The sequence below is a fragment of the Ctenopharyngodon idella genome, chromosome 8, assembly GCF_019924925.1.
Source record: "Ctenopharyngodon idella isolate HZGC_01 chromosome 8, HZGC01, whole genome shotgun sequence".
NCBI lineage: Eukaryota > Metazoa > Chordata > Actinopteri > Cypriniformes > Xenocyprididae > Ctenopharyngodon > Ctenopharyngodon idella.
Window position 1 is genome coordinate 24,719,603 of NC_067227.1, and position 26,851 is coordinate 24,746,453.

Here is a 26,851-nt window from a genome sequence, read left to right on the forward strand (position 1 = left end):
GTCATCCAATGATTGCGCTGCGGAAGTGCGTCACATTGTTTACAACTCTAACGGATCTGGCTCTTATATGTAGGTGACCGCGACAGCATAACCACAGATTCCTCAGCAACCAGTAACCACAATGTCTATTTTATTTGCTTAAGCATTATATTAGTGTATCAAATATTCAAAGCGAGTCTGACCATTGCGAACAAGGTTAGTGTGCTATTTATAACTTTAGATTTCACGTCACTGAACAGAAATAGTCACAAGTCAAAGCCAGTGCATCTAGGATATGCTATATATGGAATAAGACATTCAATACAAAATTAAGTCCCTATTTTTTATGTATGAATCGAAAATAACATTGTGTTGGTTCATTTAAAATAGTTGCGGTCTTTTGTTGCCACTAAATTTCTACCACAGACTTGAGGTATTTACAGTACAGTACTAAATGCAATACCTAATATTGTGGACATTAAATACATAATGTTGTTTGCATAAGATGTAAATATAGTATCAAAAGTATGATACAAACATCACAAATCCCCCAGTCAGTCGAAGTAAATCAACTAACATCTCAAGGTTTTCTTGCCACTGTTAGTAACAAGAAATAACGAATATTTCATTTTCGGTTTCACAGAAAAAAGAAGTGTTTCATATTGAAACCCAGCCACTGTCATTCAGTGAAAGTTATGACAATGTTGAGCAATAAATCCAACGAGGAGATCAGATTGATGCTGGATGATTACGGAATAAAACATGGTCCTGTGGTCGGTAAGTTCAATTCTACGTGATTTAAAATAGTCACTGTTCTGAATGAGATTGTTGCAGTGTCATTGAGATGGATTCTTTTTTCTTTTCTATCTTCATGACTTTTTATGGTCTTCAACAGATTCCACCAGAGCCCTTTATGAGAAGAAGCTGAGAGAAGCCATGAATAAACAGCGAAGAACCAAACCTCAATCCAATAGGACGTATTACAGGGAGGAAGAGGGTAATCCTTACAAGATAATCAACACAAAACATGAGTATCTGCAGTTGTAATGTCACATCACACCACTGATTATAACTGGTTACGCCTTTGCTTTACAGAGGAAGTCACTTATGTTCACCATCGCAGGCCTGTGAGTACTAACAACACTTAATAAAACTAGTTTCAGACTTGTTGACATACTGACTTATGTTGATTTTTTTTTTTTTATTCATTTAGCAACACTATGGTGATGTGAGCGACAGGTAAGGCATTCTGAAATGTATAGCAGATTAAATCATGTTATTGTGAAATTGTGAAACTAACAAAAAACCTTTTGTTTATTAGAACGTGGTCTGATTATAGAGGGATGGACTACATAGATGAGTAAGATGGCTTTTTTTTTGTACAGAATTATCACTGTCAGGGGAAACATAATGTTATTAATGAATCTAAATGCATTAATTCTTCTTTTTGAAGGCCTGCTGTATATAGGACTCAAGCTTCTTACCGCAATACATCACAAACAAGAAACATGTCACCGGAGCCTCGAATTCAGAAAACGCCAGAGAAGAGTTCAACGCGCTTGATCCCAGTTTGGCTACAGATATTAGTGTTTCTGATTGTTTCTGGACTTCTGTACTTTGTTTTTATTAATATGGAACCAGCAGAGCCTGTCAAAAGACTGACGTAGCCTGATCTAAAACTTTAAAAAAAAAAAAAAACATTTTGCAGTGAATTTTAACTTCATAAATGTTGATGGTTATTGTGTGATGTTTAATCAAAGTAATAGCCCAACACTTTCACTCATTTGACAATATGAAGGAAGTGGGTGTTACAGGATGCACCTGTTGAAGGATTATTTTTAACATGTTTTATTTTGTTACTAGGTAATGATACAATAATTGTCCACCATAATACTGGAATCCATTTTACAGTACTGGATTTTTTTGGCTTTTAACAGTATATTACTACTTGACTGCTACTAGAAAACTTTAAAGCATTTTTGAATGAATTACATAAACATATTGTACAGATTAGTTACTGGATTTGGTGTTCATTGTTTAACAAAAGCAACAAGCTATTTTTCAATTGCAATATTTGTCTGGAAGTGTCACACTTGCATTTGGGTCAGACTCTGATTTTGTATGTATTTGAATACGCTGGAGCCACATTATATGAATGTCGGAATCGATTGCTTCTGATGCGATTTTAAAACAACAGGTTTTTATTAAAAGAAACATTTTAGATATGAAAATGTTTATTGTTTTAACAAAAAGGTTTTGTTTTTACAGTAAAAACACTACATGCATATCAAAACTGGATTTTTGTTTTTAATGGCAAAATAAGTCTACAAATTTTATTACATGTACCAAAAACTGCAACAAAAGAACAACCATTAGTTCTCCACACTGCTAGACATGAATGTAACAGGTAAGTGACAGTAGTGTTTTGTCACACACCTTTTTTTTTTTTTATTATTATTTTGCTCAAATATTATTTTTAAGAGTACAAAACATGTATGTTTTAAACTAAACAAGTTCATTTCAAATCTGTCAGCCTCTACCTGTGACATTTAGAACATCACATTTTGTATTTCCTTGTTACAAATGGAGTGTATATACTACTGTAGTGTTAGCAACTGTTTTCTTGGTGTATCTATATGATGCACTAATATAATGCTTAATCCACACTAAATCTTTTATTACTATTATTAATTATTGTTCCATTATATTTGTAAATACAGACATATCCTGTGCTGTACTACGTTAGAAATTTGTCTGAGGATTTGTACTTTTGTCTGCTTAAGCTTTACATAAGATCTAGTGAATAATGAGTTCAGAAAGCTCACTTTTTTTTCAAAGAGAACATATGAACAAACCAGGCAAAAAACTACTTCATGTAGTGACCTAATGTGATAGAGGTTGTTCTTAGGGCTGTCTGTCCCTGTTCCCACCTGTGATTAAACGGACATGATACACATAAGATCTTTAAAAACAACGGTAGTAGAAAAAACAATAAATACATTATTTTAAATTATAAAGCCCCTCAGAGAATACAAAGAAACGAAAAAAAAAAAAAAAAATTCCTCCAAACTTTTCACAGTTTTACAGTCTTTTACCTGCAACAATATGGGAAGACCTCAGGATGGGTCAGACATGGTACCTCTAAAAACTAAAAAGCCCTTTTTAACCTTGTTAGTGCAACAGCATGTGTTGTAATTTCACCTCTTCAAGTCTAGTGATATCAGCATTTACATATTTACTTATAAAAACACCAAAAGAAAAAAACTCCAACCAATGACAATCGAAATGTGTTTCTCTGTAACTGACAGAGAATGGCAGACAGTAAGAAAGGGTGGTTTCTGTGGTTCTTAAAACTTCGATCTTCCCTTTGGTTTGGACATGACACTGAAACACCAACCTCAGATGGACCAAGTGACCAGTTTAGAGAAGCCTCTAGTTGCTGAAACAACAAAAAAATACACAAAAATCAGAACACCAATGTTTTTTCTTTATCAACTTTCCTCTCTGTGAAATTTGGCAAATAAAAATGAGATCTGTTCATAAAACTAAGGTGCTTTCACACTTGGTTCGATTGCCTGCTCTGAAACCGGGTTTGATTGCTTCCCCCTCCCCTGCCCCTGCTGGATTGTGTTCACATTATATTATATGGGTCCGAACCGTGGAGCGTTTGCGTCATCAAAACAGAAGCTGTTTACCACTGTTGCTTGGTAACAACGATGCAGGAGAAGGCAGCAAAATGCATAGCGTTGCTCGCCTCACTTTTATATTTTGGTTACCCAACCTTGGATTTAGTCCAGTGCGTCAGCACATAACAGCTCGTGTCTATCTGCCGCGAATGCACTGCAAATGAACGCGGGAGTCCATTTCTACTGAAGGTGACCAGAAATGAGATATAATTCAAGTACTTAGTGCTTGTTTGCTATTTTTGTACTAAAACTCAGATTACCGTGAAAGAGTTCAGATGTACCATTCATCGCCTTGTTGTGTTGTGCCTGATTAGGACAAAAAATTAAAAATAAAACAAAATAAAGACACCTCGCATTACCTATGTTTTCATCTCCAATTACTTGATTGTCAAGGCAATGTAAGTGTTGTCAACACCTGTAATAAAAATATATAGTTCATCAGTGGAAGAAACACAAATTATTGAATATTCTTTGAAATCACATAGTTACTCACAGGTCCTACTCTCTCGCTCCAGTTCAGTGGGTTTCCTCGCTCTCTTGCAGTACACTTTGGCAACAATCAGAATGGCACATGTTGCCACCACAAACGTCAAACCGGATACCAGCAAACTGATGACCACCGGGCTCATCACCGGATCAACTTCTGAGATTTCAATAGAACAGCAAATCAAATTTAGTTGAGATGCATAAATGTCCTAAAAGTTGCAATGAAGCAAAAGTAGTGAAGTCGTACTGTGACGTACATCGGTTGTTAAATTGTTGTTTGATGTGGGCACTGCACTCAAAAATTGCAGATCAAAGCCAGCTTAGAGGGTTTAAGCAAAGTACATGATTGGAGAAGTCTGGCATATGTCACTAAAGAGAAGTGTAAAGTTTCACCCAAAGATTAAGTTATGATCTTAGGTCATTCATTTATTCATTCATAAATAAATAAATAAACACACACATGGATGGATCATTCACAATAAGATCAACAACACACATTTCAAAAATAGAATTTCTAGAGTGAATTTTCATTTCATGCCAACTATAAAAGAACTGTGGCTTTTATTCTGAATTATGGATGACCATTGGTGCTGAACGGGCGCTTTTAAACATCCCAAGTCCACCTGGGCTGGAATCACACAACTCACCTCGAATAGAGATGGGTAAAGGTTGACTCTCTCTTGAGATAAATGTGCGCTCTCCAGTCTGGACCTTGTAGAGACAGCAGTAGTAGCCCTCATTATTGGATTGGGCATTGGAGAAGGTGAATGTGACAGAGGGAGCGAGGGCTGGCAGAGAGTGCCGGACGGTCCCGTTGGGCCTGATGAGCCGCAGCTGAAAGGAGCCTCCTGGATACTGAGGCTGAGTGGAACAGGTGACATTGAAACCGTGGCCCCGGGTGACCCAACCTGGCCGGGCCTCAGGAGACGTGTTGTACCAGATTTGGGGAGTATGAATCTCTACTGCAAAGAGAAAACAAAAGTTAGTTTGAGACTTTTGGCTGTCAGTTAAAACTTTAGCAGCAGATGCGACTTACAGACTGTGATGTTGATGAAGTTGCTGTGTGGAGAATTTCCTGAAGCAGAGTTTCCTAGTTTGCTGTGTATCCTGTAGAGACAGCTGTAGCTGCCCTGGTGGGAGATTTCCAGGTCTGACAGAGTCAGATCCACCATCATTTGTCTGGGATCGGCTCGCTGGGTCACTAGTGGCGTGTCTACACCTCTTTTGTACAGATGGAAGTCAATGACAGACTGCCAATATGGGGCAGTGCATTTGAAGTGAACAGCTTCTCCGGTCGAGTAAGCATAGAAGCGTGACTGAATTGACAAGGTGGGTGCTGGAAGTTTTCCTAATTAGAGAAAGAATTATGAACAAACACAAACAAACACAGGTTCAATAAAATAAATCTTTCAAACAATCTTGTACCTGTACACTCCACTCCAGCATCCTCACTGTGTGTACACACATCATTGAGGGTACGTTCACAGAGATCCAGGGCAAACTCGTCGCCCGAGCATTTCACATCCCTCCACAGCACCTCTCCGCCGGCCCGCCCGAAACGAGCGCCACTCGGAATGTCCAACACGAAGCCGCAGTTAAGCTCTCGGCAAACCACTGCAGCATCCTCCAGATCCCAACCCTGCTGGCACACGGTGCCCCACTGATGCCCATGACGCACCTCCACTCGCCCCGAACATCGTTCACCCTGTCTGTCATTCACAAGTCTGGTGATTGGGTCGTCTGTGGAAATAATGAGAATGAACCAGTGTTGTTATCATTAACTGAAACTAAAACCATTATTAATCATTTCTGGCAACTGAAATAAAGCTGAAATTAAATGAAATATAAATATTACATGAAAAACCTAAACTTTAAAAACCTAAAAAATGTTGCATTGGCATCTATAAATGAAATAAATAAATAATAAAAATTACAAAAGCACATAAAATGATTAAAATAAACCAAAATAAAAAAGAAAACTGAAAAAATAAAAGATAATTCGTATGAATTGTAATGAATGTGAAGTTAAAAATAAAATAAATACAACCAAATTTAAATTAAATTGATTAAAATTAATTAAATGTTTTAAAATTAAAATGTTTTTTCAAATATCCTAAAGATGGATAGAGAAAAATAATTTTAGAATAACTATAGGCTGTTAACTAAAATAAATATTTTACAGATATAATTTTAATAAACTGTTTCGGTTTTTGTACAACGATAAAATAGGCAATTATTTTTTTTTTTTATTTATTTTTTTTTTTTAAAACATCTTGATAATGTCATGCTTAATGTTTTTAGACAATTAGTCTAAATGAGTTTCTAGAGCTTCTAAATATATCTACTTTTATATTTTAGGAAGGGGGTCATCATATTTTTGAGTTGACATAATAGTTTTAAAATCCCTACAGAAGACAACATCATAAAGCCAAAAACTCACCAAAGGCATGGACATCTTCAACAGCAACATTGCATCCTGTTAAAGAACACAAAAGTTATAATATAGACATATTCTTTTCATAATTCTGTATGCATGAATCAGAATGCTTGCAGCTGCTGATAATGTTTAGGACTCCTTTAATCATTTATTTTAAAAACAAAACATTATATTTTACTAACCAAGCATAACCAGACCCAGGAGAATCCTCGACATTTTAGATTTCCCATGTAACGCAAGTGCCAGGGATCATTTATTAACTAAATATCTCCGTCAGTGTCAGCAGCCCAAAAGCTGAGGTTCCGGTGTGAGGAGGACCAGGAGCAAGTTGATGCATAGCACTTCAGTCTACTCAGCTAGCTGGCTAACTAGCACTTCTGAATGCCTAAACTGTTTCTGTTCACCACCATGTGATTGATACAGTTACACTATCCATCAAAACCCAGGCTTCAAAACATACCTGTAATACTCGATAACAGCAAATAACACACGACAATTCAGAGTCAGACACAGAAGCTACCTGTAGGACTGGACGGCTAATATGCTAACGTTGCCTTAAAGTAAAAAGAGTTATTCGCAAAGCGAGAAACTAAAGAAATACTGATGTATCTACAAGGCATAACTGCGTAAATCTGTGTTCAGGTAACGCTTCGTGAGTTGGTGTTCTCCGCGCGTACAGTATTCCCACAAACAGTGTCATAATGCAGAGTAGTAAACTGGAGCCGTCCGATTCGTGAATGAATTGTTTTTTGAGTCGGATCTTTTGAACGAACCTTTCCGAACAGACAGAACCAAACGACTCAGAAGAGCATTTTGCAGGGAAGCGAGTGCTTGACTGATGGTGCGGAAGGTTACATCAATATACACACACGAAACAGTTTGTTTTAATGATTTAATTATTACGTTATATCTATAATTTAAATATCAAACACTTTTTTCCAGACTAGATATGTAAATGAATGTAAATACACATTCGTTTCTAAATGACTCATTCTCACGAGCTGAATCATGGCAAATCTGAAACAAATGACACATTAAATTACATTAAACAGCCGTAATAATAAACGTAATAAACAACAATTATTGTAACGTTTTAAAGCATGCCACTCAGGGATTTCAGGATAACGTAATGACGTATGCGTCGGACGCACAAGAATCACTGAATTGTCTTTTTAACGGATTCTTTTAAATGAACCGTTCATATGAACCGATTTGCGGAAACGAGTCAGACGTCCCGTAAGTAATTGAGACGAGACTGTACTGTAGATGTTCTTTTAACTGTTCTAAGACGTTGCGCAAGATCTGTGCACAAAAAGTTCGCTGATTTGCCTCAGGGCTTAAAACAATTTTAAGTTTAGACGTGGAAAAACAACACATTCAGAGACACCATTTAATGACGCCATAAATATCGCCCTGCTTTGAGACCTACAGTACTATAATTTTATGTATCCACCACTTGTTTAGTTTAGCATTTTTTCGTTAATCTAATTTCGGATTCTCTTTATATTATTTTTCAAACATTGCTTATTTATTCATTATTCTTTCCTGTTCATATTTAGGCCTAAGTATTATAATATTTTTTACGTTTTCATAGCCTAGTTCTATTGACAATTAAAATATTATCAAGTAGTATTAGCTGGAACTTCAGGACCATAACTTTTATTTGAAGGAGTGGTGAAATTTTTGATCCGACAACTACATGCAAGCATTTATGTGAAGGCGCCACCAAGTGGATAAAATTAGCATTACAACACAATCCATCTATCTATCCATCCATTCTCCAAACGGCCTATCCTCTGTAGGGTCGCGGGTAACCTTAAAGGGTTAGTTCACCCAAAAATGAAAATAATGTCATTTATTACTCACCCTCATGTCGTTCTACACCCGTAAGACCTTCATTCATCAAATTAAGATATTTTGATTAAATCCGATGGCTCAGTGAGGCCTCTATTGCAGCAATGTCACTGAACCTCTCAAGATCCATAAAGGTACTAAAAACATATTTAAAACAGTTCATGTGAGTTCAGTGGTTCTATGTTAATATTATAAAGCGATGAGAACACTTTTTGTGCGCCAAAAAAACAAAATAACGACTTTTCAACAATATAGTGATGGGCGATTTCAAAACACTGCTTCGGAGCTTTGCGAATCGAATCAGTGACTCGGAGCGCTAAAGTCACGTGATTTCAGCAGTTTAGCCGTTTGATAGGAGATACGAATCATTGATTCGATTCATAAAGCTCCGAAGCAGTGTTTTGAAATCGCCCATCACTAGCCTATATTGTTGAAAAGTCATTATTTTGTTTTTTTTGGCGCACAAAAAGTATTCTCGTCGCGTTATAATATTAAGGTAGAACCACTGAACTCACATTAACTATTTTAAATATGCTTTTAGTACCTTTATGGATCTTGAGAGAGGAAGTGTCATTGCTGGCTGTGCAGGCCTCACTGAGCCATCGGATTTAATCAAAATATCTTAATTTGTGTTCCGAAGATTAATGAAGGTCTTACGGGTGTAGAACGACATGAGGGTGAGTAATAAATTACATTATTTTCATTTTTGGGTGAACTAACCCTTTAACCAACAACGAGCAATACATTTTTTACAATATTTATTAACGTTAGTTAATAAAAATACAACTGTTCATTGTTAGTTAATGTTAGCTCAGGTCCATTAAATAATATTAGCAGATACTTTTTGATTTAATAATGTATATGCTTGAAATTAACATTAAGATTAATACATGTTTTTAAAGTATTTTTTAGTCCATGTTAACTATTAACAAATGTTTACCAAATGTGTATTAACAAATGGAACCTTATTGTAAAGCGTTACCCACCTTATATCCAGAGACACTTACAATACAATGTTACAGAAAACTAAAGCAGAAAGTTTTATTTCAAATAAAACATTTATTTATTAAAAATAATTTGCTGAAAAACCATGATTACTTAAATTTAATTTCCTTAGGTTGTCTTTACAAATTTCAACCTCAAGGTGGGAGTCAAACAAGGCTTCAGTTTAGGATGATAAATCAGCTTTGGTGTCATGATGCAAATACATTTGTGAATGACGTTTGTTTTCAGATACTACACTTTTAAACTGTAAAACATGAGTTCAACGACTCAAATAAGCTTGCTCCTTGTTTATTTTTTTTGTGTTTGCACTTTTTTAATGAAATCCACAAGTTCCATAGAACTTCATCATAGAACTTTTACATAATTTAACATAGCGCAATAGCACAAGGGCAGATATTGTGTGGGTGACCCCACCCTTACCTGCAGGCTAGCGCTTTAATGATTTTTTTAGTAAATAAATAAATAAATAAAGTTAAAAAATATACTCAGTGCATCTTTAATATTGACCAAAATATGTTTATTTTACTGTTTATAGCCGAATTGTTATACCTGCATCTTTCTCGAGAGTTCAGGAGTAGTTTTCAGCCCATTCACGTGCATCATTCTGAGCACAACCTTTTCTTCTCTCACCGACCTACTTCTGTTTAATTGGATAAGCATTCAGTCTCTACCGAGAGAGAGAGAGAGGGAGAGAGAAAGAGAGCGAGACCGGCTGGACCCACACTGTGCAAACCGTTATCCACCTGCAAATAATGCGTTCATGGAATCTGCACATTCCTCGCTGACGTCACAGCGGATCGAATAATGGAACAATCGCCGCGCGAAACACGCCGTCGAGCTGTTATGATGTTATGAAGTGCACTTTGGAATATTTCCTCGCGACACGGAATGTCCCATGGAAGCGCAAGTGAACAACAGGTGGATTCCGAGGCCAATCCAGCCCTGGAAGTAGCCATACTTCTGTGTCTCTCCGCCCCTATGAGTAACCATAGCAAAGACACCGTAAAATCCAGCGTACCGGAAAGAAGCTGAATAACGCGCTCGCGATATGGATCGTTTCAACTGTGACGTGACGTTGGGAGCGTTAAGGACACGATTGACCGCTGACAGAGTTCATTCGGAATAATGTCACTTTACATCTGATATCGTCTTCTAATAGTCAGCGGCTGTGTATTTCTGTCCCAAGAGAGTGTTTGTAGACTTTTGGAGTTATAATGCCTGTCAGTAACGGATCGATGATGGATTTGCCCTCGGAATATGTGAAAATAAAGGCGCATTACGGAGGGTGAGTGTTGTAAACTTTCACAGGTTAATGTTTTAAAGTCGGCCTGCTGTGCGTTGGCGTCAAAGGTCGGAATATGTCCGGCTTTTAGCAGTTTAATGTAAGCAGAACATGTTTGCACTTCACTCCCACACCTGGAAAACTTTGACGTCCTGAATGTTTTTGATATATTTTTTTTTCAACGTAAGATATAAGGTAACGTAAGGTAGCCTACATGTTGTTATTTTGGAGACGTTGTCAGCTGAGGCAGTTTACAATATCAGACATGTCAGAAAACATCCAGGCCTTTTCATGCCAATAGTAAAAAAAAATAGCAAATACTATTATTAAACTCTATGAAATGTTGCAAATGATTTCTAAAGGTGCACTCAGTTCTGCTAATTAAAAAGTTTTACATATAAAGAAATGAACTAGGCTATATATTTGAAAAAATCATTAAACGTATATAGACTCTTTTATTTTACTTAAAGCAGGTTGCCATCTCATGGGTGCCACCATGTTGACATCACATGACCAGCCATGCCATGTATTTGTCCAAGTTACTGGTATGTTTTTGACCAGCTAAAAAGTAACTTACTGAGTGCATTTTTCAATATGAAATATTGTTGTGGGCTGAAGATTGTGCTCGCATTGCCACTTGTTGCTCAAAACACTTATACTGTTTATATATATATATATATATATATATATATATATATATATATATATATATATTCTTCAGGACACAAATTAAGATATTTTTAATAAAATCTGTACCTCCGTTGACAGCTAAGCAACTACCACTGTGATGCTTCAAAAAGTTCATAAAGAGATCGTTAAACTAATCCATATAAATCATATGAAGCGGTTTAGTCTAATTTTTTTTTGAAGAGACATGATTGCTGTATGTGATAAACAGATTTAATTTAGGCTTTTATTCACATATAAACATTCATCAACGCACACATCAGTTGTGGTAAACGAAAGCTCAAGCATGTTTGCTTGACATGTGCGAACCAATGAGGTTTGACGTCTGAGCTTCCGCACAAGGTTTGTTCTTGCGCATCAAGCAGGTTCGGTTGAGCTTCTGTTTATGTTTGCTGATCAATGTTTATATGTGAACAAAAACCTAAATTAAATCTGTTCATCATATAAAGTGATCGAGTCTCTTCAGAAAACTTGGACTAAACCACTCAATTAATATGGATTCGTTTTATGATCTCTTTATGAACTTTTTGAAAGTGGTAGTTATGTAGCAGTCTAAGGAGGGACAGAAAACTGTGTTTTCTGTAATTTGTGTTCTGAAGATGAACGAAAGTCTTACTGGTTTGGAATGTCATGAGGGTGAGTAAATGATGATAGAATTTTCATTTTTGGGTGAACTATCCCTTTAAATCAGATCAGTGTCATTCCACCAGCTTATCTTGAACTGAGTAAATATAAGTGGCTGATGCCACACGACTTGAATTGGCTGCATTGGTTCTGACCCCCGCTGTGGCTTCTGTCATTAAACAATAGATAATTGTTTACTGTTTCCAACTTGTAATTATCCTCCTCAGGCTTTAAAATCTAGGCTTTATATTTTTGTTTAAATATTTTTGGCTAAAAGTGTTCCATGATGTAAGCGGTCAGGAGAGGGTGAGATAACACAAACACACACTGTCTACATACATCATTGTGAATCATTGTTATTAATCACATCATCACTCAACACAGCTTCAGTGCACAGCAGGTGAAATCACCAAGCTTTTAGTCAACAATGTGAATGATTTAGATTCCTTTTCGAAACCTCAGTGTCTAGTCATATAGCATTCTTAAAGCAATAATTTGCACAAAAATGAAAATTCATTTATGTAAATTTTGTCATCATTTACTCAAGGGTGAATAAAGGATGACAGACTTTTTTATTTTTGGGTGAACTGTCCCTTTAACAATTATCTTGGTGACAACTGGTAGTAATATTAATTTTCACACCTTGAATTAGAAAAGGTAAATCTCTAAAGTAGTTAATTTTGAATAAATATAGTTACAAAAAATGTAAGAGATTAAAGGGATAGTTAACCCAAAAAATTGAAAATGAAAATTTTGTCATCATTTACTCACTCTCATGTTGTTCCAAACCTGTATAAATTTCTTTCTTCTGCTGAACACAAAAGATATTTTGAAGAATATGGGTAACAGTTGATGGACCCCATTGACTTTCATAGTATGTGGTGAAAAAAAATAATATGGAAGTTCATATCAACTGTTTGGTTACAGACATTCTTCAAAATATCTTCTTTTGTGTTCAGCATAAGAAATAAATTCATACAGGTTTGAAACAACTTCAGGGTGAGTAAAGGATGACAGAATTTTCATTTTTGGGTGAACTACTTAAATAGAAAGAGAAGTTCAATTGTTCTGACTTCTTTGGCCTTTCATGTAGTATTTATGCTGATTTATGTGGTAAAAAACTAAATTGGCTTTGATTGTATTTTACTCATCTGTTTGAAACATAGTATTTAACTTCACTTATTTGGGTAGTTTTTCAAATAATGAAGAACGTGGATTCTTCACTTTTTTATATTACTGTTCATATTACTATTTAAAAAATATGCATATTGTCTAATATTCGCATTCCATAGATAAAAGCATGAGACAATGCACCATAAATCATTGTTGGACTGCATGCTTTACATATTTATGCAACATGTCCTGCTGGTTTAGTGGGTGGTGAAAGACCTTTGAATCAAGAGCACAATTACCTGATGGCGTGCCAAACTGGTATAGGAAGTGAAGAGTGAATATAGTTCCTCAGTGTCTGTGGAAGTGTAAATTCCCTCTTACATTAGTGTGTAAAAGTGCTCTCTGAATTTGGGTCAGCCTTTTCAGAGCATTTTGAAAGCCTTGGTGATTCCCACTTCTAAAAATATTTTGGAGGAAGTTAGCACCGGGCGGGACAGAAATCTTGGTGACTAGCTGACAACCTGAGCCAGGCAGTTGCCTAGCAACGGGTTATAAGCCTCAATAATGACTCTTTTTCACAGATTCTAGGCACTGTTTATTCAAGCACTGGCCTCTAGTTTTCAGTCCAAAACATTTCATTGTTGAGCAATCAAGAGAGAGATTACATGGTTTTAAATAGCAGATCTCTAAGGGGGAATTGCTGGATACTCCAACAACGTTGTTGACCCTGTGAGTCACCTGAAGTGTCACGTTAGCTTTGTATATTTAATAGACAGAAGTTGTTTGTCATGCTGGTAAAAAGTGCTGTAAGCTGTCTTGCCATACATAAAATGTCCCTGTTATTTGACAGATACTGATATTGCATTATGCCTTGAGTCTCAGTGACAGCCCTAGGCTATGCAAACAGCTAAAATGTGGCAGGGGAAGGGCCTGAACTTTTTTTAGCCAATCGGAAATGCTTTCTGCATGTCGATCATTTTGCAAGTTTGGGTTTGCTGACATGTTTAAGGGTGGGATTTGTGGTTGAAGTGTTGGGGACTGGTCTCAGTGGCTAAATCTAGCGGAAGTTAGCAAAACAACTTTGTTGTTGCTTAAAGCACTTTACTATCTCAAATAATAACATACTGTATTTTTCATTTGGATAAGACTTTAGGTTTTTTGAAAGAAATATACACCACCGTTTAGTGTTAATTTTGTTAATGAAAACTATGACAAAAAATGTTCGTCAATGAGCTTTTTCCCCATGACTAAGATGAGATGACGAGACGACACCAAGGTCAATAAATGTGACCATATTAACATGCAATTTGATTGACGAAAAAAGACAAGAGAGACTAAAATGTACTTAAAAAATAAAAACTTTACCAAAATTTCTCTTTGTCAGAAAAAAATAGTTATTAAATCTTACATACTGCTGTACAAGGCTCTACTACGAGCTCATGTTCATGTTTGCGATTGCCAGATGTCAAGTTTAAATCCTCCAATCGGAGCTTTTCTGTTAAAAGGATACATTTTTACTTAATCTTTGCAATATGGCAACCATGTGCGGAAGATGATGATCTGAAAACACAGACAATCAAGTAAGCTGAAGTTTAGCGATCTCCACTTGAGATATTCTGCTTAAATGAAAGTGTCATTCAGTCAGTTTGTGTTCCTTCATGAGTCTAAACTAAATATGCAATCAAACTGTAATAAATTCAAACATGGATCTCGACTGTATTGTTTGTGATTGTGCTTGCTGAAATTGCTGTTGTTTTAATAGAAAAACATTAATGTAATTGGGAATTATTGGGATTACTATTAGGATTCTCACTGTTTTCATTTTGAGAGAAGTGTCTTGTTTTACCAGTTTTCATAATGTAAACAGAGAGTGTCAATTTATATAATAAATAGCCTATAATAAATCAGTACACTACATGAGGTAAAAACTATGTGTATGAGTTAACATTCTTTTGATTTGTGCTTATAAGCACAATTATTATGATGAAATGTAAAAATAAATTTCTCAAATGACAACAGTCGTTGCGAAATAATCGTGATTATCAATTTAACCCTTATACAGCATGATGAAATGTGACTGAAATTTTCATTGACTAAAACTATGAAATGGCTAGACATTTAATCAATTAAAACTTCACTAAACAAAAACAGTAGAAGGTTGACTTAATATAATAAGTAAAAAATACATTTGATACAGGACTAAGACTAAGACTAAATAAAAATATAGCTGACAAAATTAACACTACTACCATTCAAATTGTGTGATCGTAAGGTGTTTTAATGTTTTTGAAAGAAGCCTCTTATGCTCGTCAAGGATGCATTTATATGATAAAAAAAATATTTTAAATTTTTGTTTTAATTTATAATTTATTCTTGTGATGTTCAGCATCATTACTCTAGTCTTCGGTGTCACATGATCTATCAGAAGTCATTCTGATATGCTGATTTGCTGCTCAAGTAACAATTTTATTACATTATGGATTTTGCTAAATTATAATAGTTCTTTTACATAATTAATCATAAACAAACCTTCAGTTTAATCTGTTGGCAATACTGAATTAACATTAACCTGTTAACCTTTGACTAATGACAGAAAAGAAGTGTGTAACCATACTTAAGTTTTCCTTCACTTAACCATCAGCAGCATGTGCTGCCAACAGAGAGTTTAACTTGGCAGGTATTTCTCATTTCCATTTCCAGTGCTGGACTTTAGTCCAGGGCTCATAAGGTTCAGAGAGATTTGATTTGCTATAGCAACCATACAGACAGGACTGGAGATAATGCTCACCGCCCATAAATCACTGTGAAACCACAAGTGAAACTTTAGGGACCATTATAATATGATCAAAATTCTCATGTTAGCAATGACATTGTTTTTTTGTTTTTTTTTAATTTAAAAACTAAAATGATTTCTGTGAGATGTCTCGTCTGAATTCTCTGAAATGATGCAGACATATAGTTTGAACTTGCTGGGAACAAACTATTCAGAATCAGTGAATAGGCCTTAAATCCCCCTTAAATTCAAAAGTTTCAGTCACAGAACACAGTGACATCATAACAAAGACTTAGCTTCCTAAACCTTTTCCCGTCATTCAAATCTACTCTGTGGGAATTTGAATTTATATCCAGCGCTGAACCTGATTACACTATTCTCCATAGAGACAGCACATTGTTCACAGAGCTTCATCTCTTGTGTGGGCTTCCTCTTTGGCTAGTTGCGCCATTTCAGGTTGGTTTTATAGTTCAGTCTGGCAACTCCACGAGCAGGGAGTGTTCTTGATGATTCAGCCTGTGCATATGAGGTACAGCTGTTACCCAAAACTGCACTCAACTGGACAGCTCATCCAAGGGTTTGAGGATTGTGTCTTTATGACAAAAAAGAGACAGGCCACACATGTACTGACAACTCTCAGGAGATTGGTATGGTAATAGAGATTGGCATAGTAATGGATATGGTAATGTTAATGTATTTTGTCTTGGCGGAATAGATCTGCTACGCTGCTGCTGCTGCAGAGCAAGTACCAAGGCTTGATATTGCCAATACATTCAGAGACATTGCTGTGATCATGTAAGACATGCTGCTGCTGTTGCACATGTAACACACATGAATTAACCCCCATAGCAGATATATACAGGTGGAGCTGGGGAAGTTTCTGCTAACAGCAACACTACCGGTATTTGTTTAAATGTTGAGCCATAGCTCACTGGCCATTGCTGCACCAGCAACCAATAAGCTGTGCTATGTAGATAATGACATGATCGCTACCAAATGGGTTAAAGACCTATCAGCCTGCGCCATCTAGAGTTTAATGCCAGAACTAGGTCATTACTATTTTACCATAAAGTCAAAGATTCACTTCTAAAAGAGAGTTTCAGAATACACCACAGTTCTGGATTCTGTGTTTAGTTAGGAAATTGCAAACACATAATTTTCTAGAACTCTGTACTACAGTAGCAAAGTCTGGACGACTGTGTGATGAAATGTGTTACTTAACCTTCTCTGAATGATATAAAAATTACAACTTTGGCTTGCTTCTTTTTGTCAAAGTTGCATTTTAGAATTAATTAAAAGAATTTAAAAATCAATTATATGGAAATTATTTTCAATGTACGCTACCGTTCAAAAGTTTCAGGGTCTGTATGATTTTTTTTTTAAGTCTCATCAAGGGTGCATTTATTTAATCAAAAATACAGTAAAACAGTGAAATATTATGACAATTTATTTTTTTTCTATTTTAATATATTTTAAAATGTATTCCTGGTATGGCAAAGCTGAATTTTCATCCTTCGGAAATCATTCTAATATGTTGATTTGCTGCTCAAGAAATATTTCTTCTTATTATTAATGTTGAAAACACGGTTTGTGGAAACTGATACATTTTTTCAGGATTCTTTGATGAATAGAAAAATATTTATTGGAAATAGAAACATTTTGTATTATAAATGTCTTTACTGTTACTTTTGATCAATTTAAGGCATCCTTGCTGAAAGTATTCATTTCTTTTAAAAAATCATACTGACTACAAACTTTTGAATGGTGTATGTCTAAGACATTTAGGGGTTATTATCACTGGGTTTGAATGATTTCAATGTTCATATACTACGTTCATCTTTATATTTAAGTTAGACAGATATGTTTTTGTGTTTAGAAACAGCTGAATGCACTGATCTCGTGACACTTTTTTCAATATTATTTTATTATTATTTTGGTCAGTGTTTTGGATAGGAATGGCTCAACTTTCGTCCAACAACCAACTTTTCGACCACCGTCCATTCCTATCCAACACCATGATGGTGCCATAATTTTTGTTAGTGTTTCTTACACGGTTTTTCTTGTTAAATGGCTATCACATCATTTTCACATAACTCACTCTGTAGGCCGCTAATTCACACTATCCAATTATGAATCATAAAAAGAGGTTTAGCTGCTGACCAAATTGCTTATTTTTCAAGAGAGGTGTGGCGGCTGTCTTGATCAATCTCTGCTGAATCTGTGTTTTCCTTAGAAGAGTTTATTTCTTGACATTGTGATAGCTGCTAGTGTCACACCTTTGTCAAATGTTTGAGTTTGTTATGTTATGCTGTGCCAGAGTCATCATTCACAAATCAAGAGTTTACTTATTATTTATCACCTCTGTTCTTCTTCTATTCAGTGCAAATAACATTATTGCCACTCTTATGATTCTCTTATGACTCTATTTCAGAACCACCATTTTCTGTTTTAATATGGAGTGAGAAATTAACACCTCTGAAATTACTTTATTTAACTGCTGGCATCCTCAGGGATGGTTAGCACTTATTAATGTTAATCAGAAATGTTTCACATGGCTCGCTCTGGAATTTAATTTCCCTCCCAGCCTCTTCAGTTACGTCAGAGCCGAGCGAAGCACCATCCAAATGGCAGCTTCTCGAGGGACTCCTAACGTTTATCAGTAGATCAGGCCTTAGAGAGTTGTGCAGTAGGAGATTCTTTCAGCCCCAGCTTCAGTGCCGGCCGGTCATACGGGGGCTGAGGATGGTGGGGGACGGATGGAGCCATAAGGGCAGAGTGGCAGATGATGAACTCATGATGAAGGTTTCCCCGCTGAGGGGCAAGCTGCTATACAGCTCATCTCAGCAGAAACACACACACATACACACAGTATATCTGACTTGTCATACATCACATTTTCCATCCACAAAAGAACTGTGGGAGGTCTGTAGGCTGATTTGTAAAACATATACATATATATAAAAAAAAATATTTTAAATGTGTCTAAATGCGCTAAATATTCAATATTTGTAAATGAAGATACAATTTTCTTTAGCTTTAAAAAAAAAAAAATGCAATTAAACCAAGCTCTTGGTATGATTAGATAAAGAAATGTATAATAATTGATGATAATTTTTAATTTAATTTATTTATAATAAATCTTTTTGTTGACACATTAATATTTTAGCAAGTAGGCTCTATTCTTCGCCACAATGGTAACGCTACAAAACTAACATAACAGAATATAACATTCAGCATAATTCCTGCAACTTTTTTCTATTAAGTACAATTAACTTTCATTATTATTTGAGTGAAACAAACTCATTTCACTTAATTAAATTCACTGTTCGGTTTTACAGTATTTAAAATAATTATATTAATAATTATATTAAATATAAATGCTCTTAATATTCAACATTTCTAAATGTTTTTAGCTTCTTATAAATATAAAAAGATCAAAAGAAATGTAATTTAATCAAGCTCTTTATATGATTAGACATAAATATAATTTAAAATAACATGATGAATGATCATTTATAAAATTTATGATAAAAATATGTTGTCACATTTAATAGTAATAATAAAGAATATCATTTAAGTATGCAATATTTAAAATATTGCAGACTTAAATATATTTAGATATTTAAGAGTTGCATTATAATTATATTTTTCTAAATGTGGGTACTGTTGCAACTGAACCAAACTTTTTATATGATTACATTAAGAAATATAATTTATAATAAAAAATTTCTAAATGTGGTTAATTTTTTCTTTAACTTATTATTATGAACTTTAATTTTCAATTTATGCTTTAAAATATTTGTATGCTTGAAACAAACAACTTTTTATATCATCTTTAGGTGATTTGAATGCTTAAATCCATCATTAAACAAATGTAACTCTTTCTCTATAATACGGTACTGCAGTGAATCCAGGACATGGCAAAGGCTGTTAACGGAAAAACTAGGTCAACGCTGGTTTATCCCGGTGTAATAATGTTTGTTAATGTTATGAATGAAAGTTATCATACAGTGTTACTGAGAAAATATTTATTAGTTATGCACAATATATCATCCCATATAACAACAATGCTGTGACAGAAATACCATGATAATAATTTCATATGATATTGAGTGTTTCTAGGATTGAGTATACTCAATTACTTGAGAAAACAGCCATTATGCCCCTCCAAAAAACATGAGATTATGTTGAATCCACACACACATTAGTCCTGATGCCCAAGAAGGCACTTTGAGGTCAGCGATGATTGAATCATTTCTTAGGAATATGTTTGCACTTTGAATCTCCCTCTCTATCTGAAGTGATTCCGAGCACAGCACCAAATCATGTTTTCTTGTACTTGGCTCTCCCTGACGCAGCTCTTTCCCGTATGCAGTGTAAAATTGGGGCAGGGACCAGACTAGGCAGCTGTGTACTAGAGAGAAAAAGTCTCTTGTGTATCCAAACAGATGTGGCTTGTTTGTCTGTGGATGGACCGTTTCAGTCCAGTGTTGCAAATTAAAGCTACAGAGAACATTTAGACCTCATCTGAATAAGAGATGCATGATTTTGTGATGTGATTCTGGACAGTTTAGACACTAATATAGCCTAGCCATGAATGCTAATGGATAAGGTGATAAACTTCTGAAATGGAGCAAAATCTGCTCTTTTGTGTTTTACCAATTTTATATTAGAATAGAATATCAGAGTTAGTTTTATTGTTATTGCTCTTACAAGAAATTTGATTTGTTGACAAAGGACAGACATTACAAGTAAGCATTAGCAGTAACTAATGTCTACCAAACTAAATATTTTCCAAATCAACTAGTCGGTGAGTTACCTGGGTAACCTGTTGACTTTCTAACTACTGTACTTGTGTACGGCTGTAGTTGAATTTTAAAAATTAGCTTTGGGGATGCTAATTAAAGCACTGCTGCTGCTGCTGCTGCAAAAAAAAAAAAAAAAAAAACGAAACGAAAGTCCAGTGACCAGTCAGCTGGACAAGTTGTTGACTAGTCAGCCATTGTGACCAATTACTAGCATCAAGTATTGTAATACAACAGCTAGTGTTTAAATGTAGAAGTCAACTTAGGTTGCATCTTTTATACTGTGAAATAACTAATCTTTAACTAAATAAATCCCATTATACAGAAGAGGAATTTAACAGTTCTCAGATCTGTATGAAGGTGCTTTTTTTTTTTTTTTTTTATAGAGACATGCTGATCTCAGACTTGGATTTGGCCATGACATACACAGAGGTGTGTGAGGAGGTGAGAAAGATGTGTGGTGTCCGCAGAGAGATGCCGATAACACTCAAGTGGATTGACGATGAAGGTATGTATGACCTTTGAACTCTGGCCTAAGTGGCTACGTTTACATGCACCAATTTTCATCAATCCGAATGAATTCAATCCAATTGCAGATCTGTTTATATGTACTCTAAACATTGTAATCTGATTCAAATATCTGTTTATATGTGTTTTATATACATTCCGATTAAAACTTTTGCGCATGCGCTCTGCGTGTGTGACGTCATATCAATCACATTTGTGGTAACCCGGGTTGCGTCAACAGACGATGATCATGTATGATCAAAAGCATCAAATCTTGGCAATATTAAGAGGATTTGGTATTTCCAATTAATGTAGGCCTGTTACATTCTTCTAGTCTATTATTTTAACTATTTAGGTTCAGCTTCTTTTATTATTAAATTAATATTATACCTGCTGTGAGGATAATAAAAGATTAGGCTATTAGCTAGCTTTGGAAATGTTTTAAACTTTTTTTTTAGGTCTATTATACAATAAATTATAGGCCTATAATTAAAATTATTAAGAGTGTAGGCTATAATATTTCCTAACACCGCAGTCATCAATGAAATACTGTTATTATCATTTGTTTCACTAGCCTATCTGTACGGCCACAAGAGAAATAATGGAATAAATTAAGACAGTTATATATACCGTTATCAGCATGTTATGTTGAAATTCGTCTTTGAGAGAATATGCCCCGTTAATGCAGCGTCAGACAGCTCTGTCACTTTTTACTTTCCGTTTCTGTAGTGAATACTGACCGAGGTTGAGACTTTTTCACCGGTATAACTCTTGTGCAAAGTTTGCACGTTGCTTCTTATGTGATATCCATTGGCTTCCCTTCTTGTTTTAAAACGGAAAGATTTACATTATTATAACGAAGGGATACAGCTACGCCACTGCCTGTTGGCATACATCTTTACAACTAAAGACGTGAACGTGAACTTGCGCACTGCGCATGTGCCCGAGAGACTTCTGAATACAATTGAGAAAGTAGTCGGATTCAAGCGTTTACATGGTCATTTTTTGCTGTTGGATTGGATTAGAAAAGGAATAAACCACCCCATTCATTAAGAAAGCAAAAGGGACCAATTTTGATTTCATGTTGACTCTAAGTCCAGGGGTTGTGCCTATAATAAGTCTTAAGTACTTATTAAGTCGCTTAAACATCAGCTAAAAAATCAGGTGTTTTCAAATGTTTTGATGTCAGGGGCCCCTAAATATGACGATTCCCCATTTATATTTATATTATTTTACATTTATAAAAAATATAAGGCATTATATTTATATTTAATAAATATAAATATGATTTATTTTACAATTTTTCTCAGAATCAGATAAGAAATAAAATAAAATATAAATATTAGATGAAAAAACTTAAACTTAAAACAAACATAAACAAAGCATATAAATGTTTCCTTTGTTGCAATTAACTGAAATAAAATTTTAAGTGAGTAAAAGTTTAAGAGGAACTAAAATTACTAAAACTGCAATAAAAATAAATTAAAGCCAATAGAATTATCAAAAAACTAATAAAATTGAAAAAAAAACACCAAAAAAAGACTAAAACTTAAGCTAAAGTTTAAGTAAAAACTGAAAATATAAAATAGAAGCTATTTCAAAATATTAATAAATACTATAGTATATAAATAATACTAAAAAAACACTTCCCTAGACTCCAGTTTGAAAATCCCTGAGCTAAATGTCAGCTGTAAATATTGAGTATATTTGAAAAAAACGAATGTTTAGAGATATACTTCAAAAAAAGCAAAATACCACCTATTGCCCTATGATATTTTAGAGTGTTTGTTTACATTGTTTTCTTTGTTGTCTTGTTTTTAAGGGGACCCGTGTACCATCTCATCCCAGATGGAGCTGGAAGAAGCATTCCGGATCTACAACCGGAACCGGTGCTCTGGACTCCTTTTGCATGGTACTCATTCACTCAAAACATCTGAAATGAATCTATTTTCCCCTTGTTTATTCCAGTAGTAGAATTACTCTCTTTTTTTACCATCTATTTATAAAGAGCTTAATGCAGCTTCAAACCACACAGCGGAAATCTGCCAAACCACTCAAAATGTGTACACAAGTTCATTTTCTTTCAACAATTGCGTATATTTGCAATTTAGCGTATTTGCTGACTACATGCCTATAAATGAAACCACTGGACTGAGTCACACTCATTTCTCTCTGTCTTTCTTTCTCTTTCTAGTATTCCCAAGCATTCCTGAAAAACCTGGTATGCCGTGCCCAGGAGAGGACAGTGAGTCAAAAGTCATTCTGCCACTTTCAGCCTTTTTCATGTGCTCGTCAGTGCTTTAAAGAGGTCATTCTGTCTGCTACAGTCACTCAATACAGGAAACAGATTTAAAATGATCTCTTTCAAGTCTGTCCCAGGAATAGTTTCAGTCTGTGCATTTCTTTTTTCCCCCCTTTGCTTTGTTTAACAGCTCACTGAACACATTGATGGTCCAAACCTCTATTAATTTATGACTTCGTGTTGTTAACGGAATAGTTCATCTGAATCATTTACTCACTCTCATGTCATTTCATACCCTTATGGCTTTTTTCTTCCATGGAACACAAAAAGAGAATTACACATTTTTTAAATAAATAAACTGGGCACTCTATATGTCTATATAATCAAGCTCCAAAATGACAGAAATCAAAAGGGGTACATACAACTCTTCGGAAGCCATAGATTGAGTCATTAAGGTCTGGTTCGTGAAGGAATCACTCAGGGGTGCGTTTCCTGAAAGCATTGTTAGTCAACTATGGTCGTAAGTCCCATTGAACTCTATTGGTAATGACTGAACTTGCGACCATAGTTCACTTTGGGAAACACACCCCAGACTGGGAACTGGAACAACAGATTAATTGAAATGATCTCACTCATAAGCTTTCGTGAATCGGACATTGCTGCTACTGTCAGAAACAGGCCAAGGAGCAGAGGCTGATGTCAAGATGCTCAGTGAACCTATTATGCAAAATTCACTTTTATAAGGTGTTTGAGCACCAATGTGTGCCCACAGTGTGTGAGAACAACCAGCTTATAATGGTAAAAAAATCCACTCACTTACTTTTTTTTATTTTTTATAATTCTCATAAATCAAAAGCGGTCTCTTTAAACAAGCAGATTCAGATTCATTTTCAGTGTGTGAGATTGTCCTGTTTTGTTGTTACCGGTATGCTAGAGCATGAGCTCTTGAAGCTCTGTCCTCTTCTTGAAAGGGGGCCAGGAGCACCAGCTCATTTGCATTTAAAGGGACTCAGACAAAAATGGCTTGTTTTTGCCCACTGCCCAAAAGTGGCAATTTTAACATGCTATAAACAAATAATCTGTGGGGTATTTTGAGCTAAAACATCACATACACACTCTGGGGACATCAGAGACTTATTTTACACCTTGTAAAGAGGGGCATAATAGGTCCCCTTTAAATTTTGCTTTATTTATCCTACAAAGCTAAATGGCTTCAGAAAACATGAAATATAGCACATAAGATGTGTGGAATACTTCTATGATACTTTTATGGTGCTTTTTGTCATATTAGTGCTTGATTGTATGGAAAAGAGTACATTTTTAAAAATTTCTCCTATCAGTTCAAGACTTTTTATTTGTCAAATACACAGTTAAATACAGGATACAACTTACTACTACTACTTACATAAGAAAAATAATGAAAAGATAAATAATAACAACAAATAGCAAAAAGGCAATGAATAGTCAAATGTACAGAGATATGCAAGAATAGGGAATACAAAAACGCAGAAAGAAAGTTATACGAAATTAAAATGACGTGAGGAAGAGTGAATAAGAGTAAATGAGAGAATTTTTATTTTTAGGTGAACTATTCCTTTAATGTCTTGTAAAAGGGTAATACATTCAGTTTTATTGTCTTCAAGGTAAGATTTTATGGTGGAAAAATGGCATCTCTCAGTGGGGCCGTATACCACATTGGTAAGTGCGCAGTAATCCTGTGTTAATGTGCACGTTTACTGCCCCAAAGGCCAGACGGGGCTGACCTGCTGAGTCAGTGCCTTGTACAGAGAAAGGCTGCCCCTTTCTGAAGGCGTTATGAATTCACGATCATCCTCGCCTATGGCACGGGCGTGAAAGATGCCGTCAGTGCTGTTTGTGTGTGTTTGTGTGAGAGAGAGAGAATTGTGTGCTGCCCTGTCATAGAAGTAGTGCTAAATTTTATTAATGGTTCTCTTGTGCATCTTGCATGTGCCTATGTGTGTGTATAACAATATGCGTTGTATACTTATGAGTGTGTGTGTGTGTGTGTGTGTTTTGGAGCCTCTTTTGTTTTGCATTACATACACATGAAAGTATCTTGCGTTTCTGTTCTTTGCCTGAATGATGTCTTCAGTTCACTGTGGATGTGATCTTGCTTTGTACATGAGAGGTGTTTGTCTGACCCCTTCTGATTGCCGTTCTGTCGGTACATAATGACTTGTGACAGGCTGTTAACTTCTGTCTGTGTTCGTTTCTGTTCTGGCCCACTTTTTTCTCCTTGTCAGCAATTTGTGCTGTATTTGTATCGGGTGTTTTCTCAGAGGAGGCAAGAGAGGCAGTGCCTGCTCATAAAATGTGGATGAGAAAATAATTTACAGCATAAATAAAACAAATATTACGAGTTTTTAAGCTGTTTCACTCAGCTATACATCACAATAGGGAAGAAAAGACTAACACAACTTCTGTTTCATGCTAACTTTAAATAAATACACGCTGCGTGTTTTAGAGTGAAGCGTGGTTTTCACTGTCTTGAAATGGCTCGATTCGTAGTAAATGCTGCTCTACATGAACTCATCTCTGCATGTACTTGGGTGGCTTATGGGTTTGGGTTGCTTATTACATGCATTTTGTAAATGCAGCATGTGCCAACCATCTTCCCAAACGTGTAATAAGAAGCCCTTATAAACCGGCTGTTGTCAGCAAAAGAGAAAAGTGGGCTCATCGCACTGTGCATAATATAACGCATATTATAAAACGGTTAGTTCTTGTCCTTGATTCTGTGTTTTATTCACGATAAAACACGGCTATGACCGCTTCACCCAACGGTTCTGTGTATCACTACACAACACCCTTAGCAACCACTCTTAGCAACATAAAAATGAATTGAAGCTTGCTGTATTATGTAGAACTAGAAGAGTATTGTGAGAAAGAGATGGAGTAAGCGAGTTTATTACCTGCATTCAGATTTAGCATTTTCCTTCAGGTCAGTCCTATGTTCATAATAAAAAATCTGTTTAAATGTCCGATGTATTATCTTGTCCTTTTAACAGTTAAGGGGTTTTCCTGTGACTGACAACGCTAGTCAAAGCATTTGTCAGTTGCATCTTGTTCCGTGTTCACAACAATTCAGTCTTTTCAATGTAAAAGTCTTTGCTACTGACTGACACTCTCATAAAGACAGTCTTTGCCGCCATCTAATGGCGTAATAATGTAACTGTTGCTTTTCACGGTCAGGGACTATTTTTTCCGGCGGAAGGAAGGAAGGCTTTTAGTTAAAGTTTACTTCATGAAAGTTGCATTGATACATATTTTTGGCTTTAATATTTGTATTGTGTGGAAGCCCTACAAACAAGCGCAGCAAACTTGTAACCTTTTATTTTATGACATATATA

General features: G+C 35.4%; 2 protein-coding genes across 5 annotated transcripts in view; one reads left to right on the forward strand and one right to left on the reverse strand.

The window, feature by feature from the left end:
- Positions 1-2,277: 2,277 nt before the first annotated feature.
- si:ch211-150o23.3 (uncharacterized) lies at positions 2,278-7,354 on the reverse strand. 3 transcript variants are annotated; one of them, XM_051903635.1, is made up of 8 exons: positions 6,771-7,351; positions 6,592-6,627; positions 5,577-5,891; positions 5,188-5,499; positions 4,799-5,113; positions 4,159-4,308; positions 4,025-4,080; positions 2,278-3,418 (listed from the first exon to the last, which is right to left on the reverse strand). In XM_051903635.1, exons 1-7 carry the CDS (start codon positions 6,802-6,804, stop codon positions 4,043-4,045), a joined length of 1,200 nt encoding a protein of 399 aa, XP_051759595.1. In that variant the 5' UTR covers positions 6,805-7,351; the 3' UTR covers positions 2,278-3,418; positions 4,025-4,042. The 3 variants fall into 3 exon arrangements, 2 of the variants coding, with proteins under 2 accessions (XP_051759595.1, XP_051759596.1); XR_007931343.1 differs by lacking the exon at positions 2,278-3,418 and adding an exon at positions 4,409-4,470 and having other exon boundaries at positions 6,771-7,354; XM_051903636.1 differs by lacking the exons at positions 2,278-3,418; positions 4,025-4,080 and adding an exon at positions 4,409-4,520 and having other exon boundaries at positions 4,161-4,308; positions 6,771-7,353.
- Positions 7,355-7,762: 408 nt separating this feature from the next.
- Positions 7,763-26,851, forward strand: part of prkcz (protein kinase C, zeta) — a 114,870-nt gene continuing 95,781 nt past the window's right edge. The window contains exons 1-4 of one of the 2 annotated variants that reach the window (XM_051903621.1): positions 7,763-7,824; positions 21,118-21,239; positions 23,061-23,150; positions 23,433-23,483. In XM_051903621.1, coding sequence (XP_051759581.1) covers positions 7,778-7,824; positions 21,118-21,239; positions 23,061-23,150; positions 23,433-23,483 — 310 coding nt within the window. In that variant the 5' untranslated portion in view covers positions 7,763-7,777. Of the gene's footprint in view, positions 7,825-10,149; positions 10,733-21,117; positions 21,240-23,060; positions 23,151-23,432; positions 23,484-26,851 lie in introns of those variants that run through there. The other variant, XM_051903620.1, reaches the window with a different exon arrangement.

Coding starts and splice junctions, on each gene's coding strand:
- si:ch211-150o23.3 (XM_051903635.1), bottom strand. CDS start 6,804: ATGTCGAGGATTCTCCTGGGTCTGGTTATGCTTG. Junction 6,628..6,770: donor CCTGGGTCTGGTTATGCTTG/GTTAGTAAAATA, acceptor GTTCTTTAACAG/GATGCAATGTTGCTGTTGAA. Junction 5,500..5,576: donor TGCTGGAGTGGAGTGTACAG/GTACAAGATTGT, acceptor TTCTCTAATTAG/GAAAACTTCCAGCACCCACC.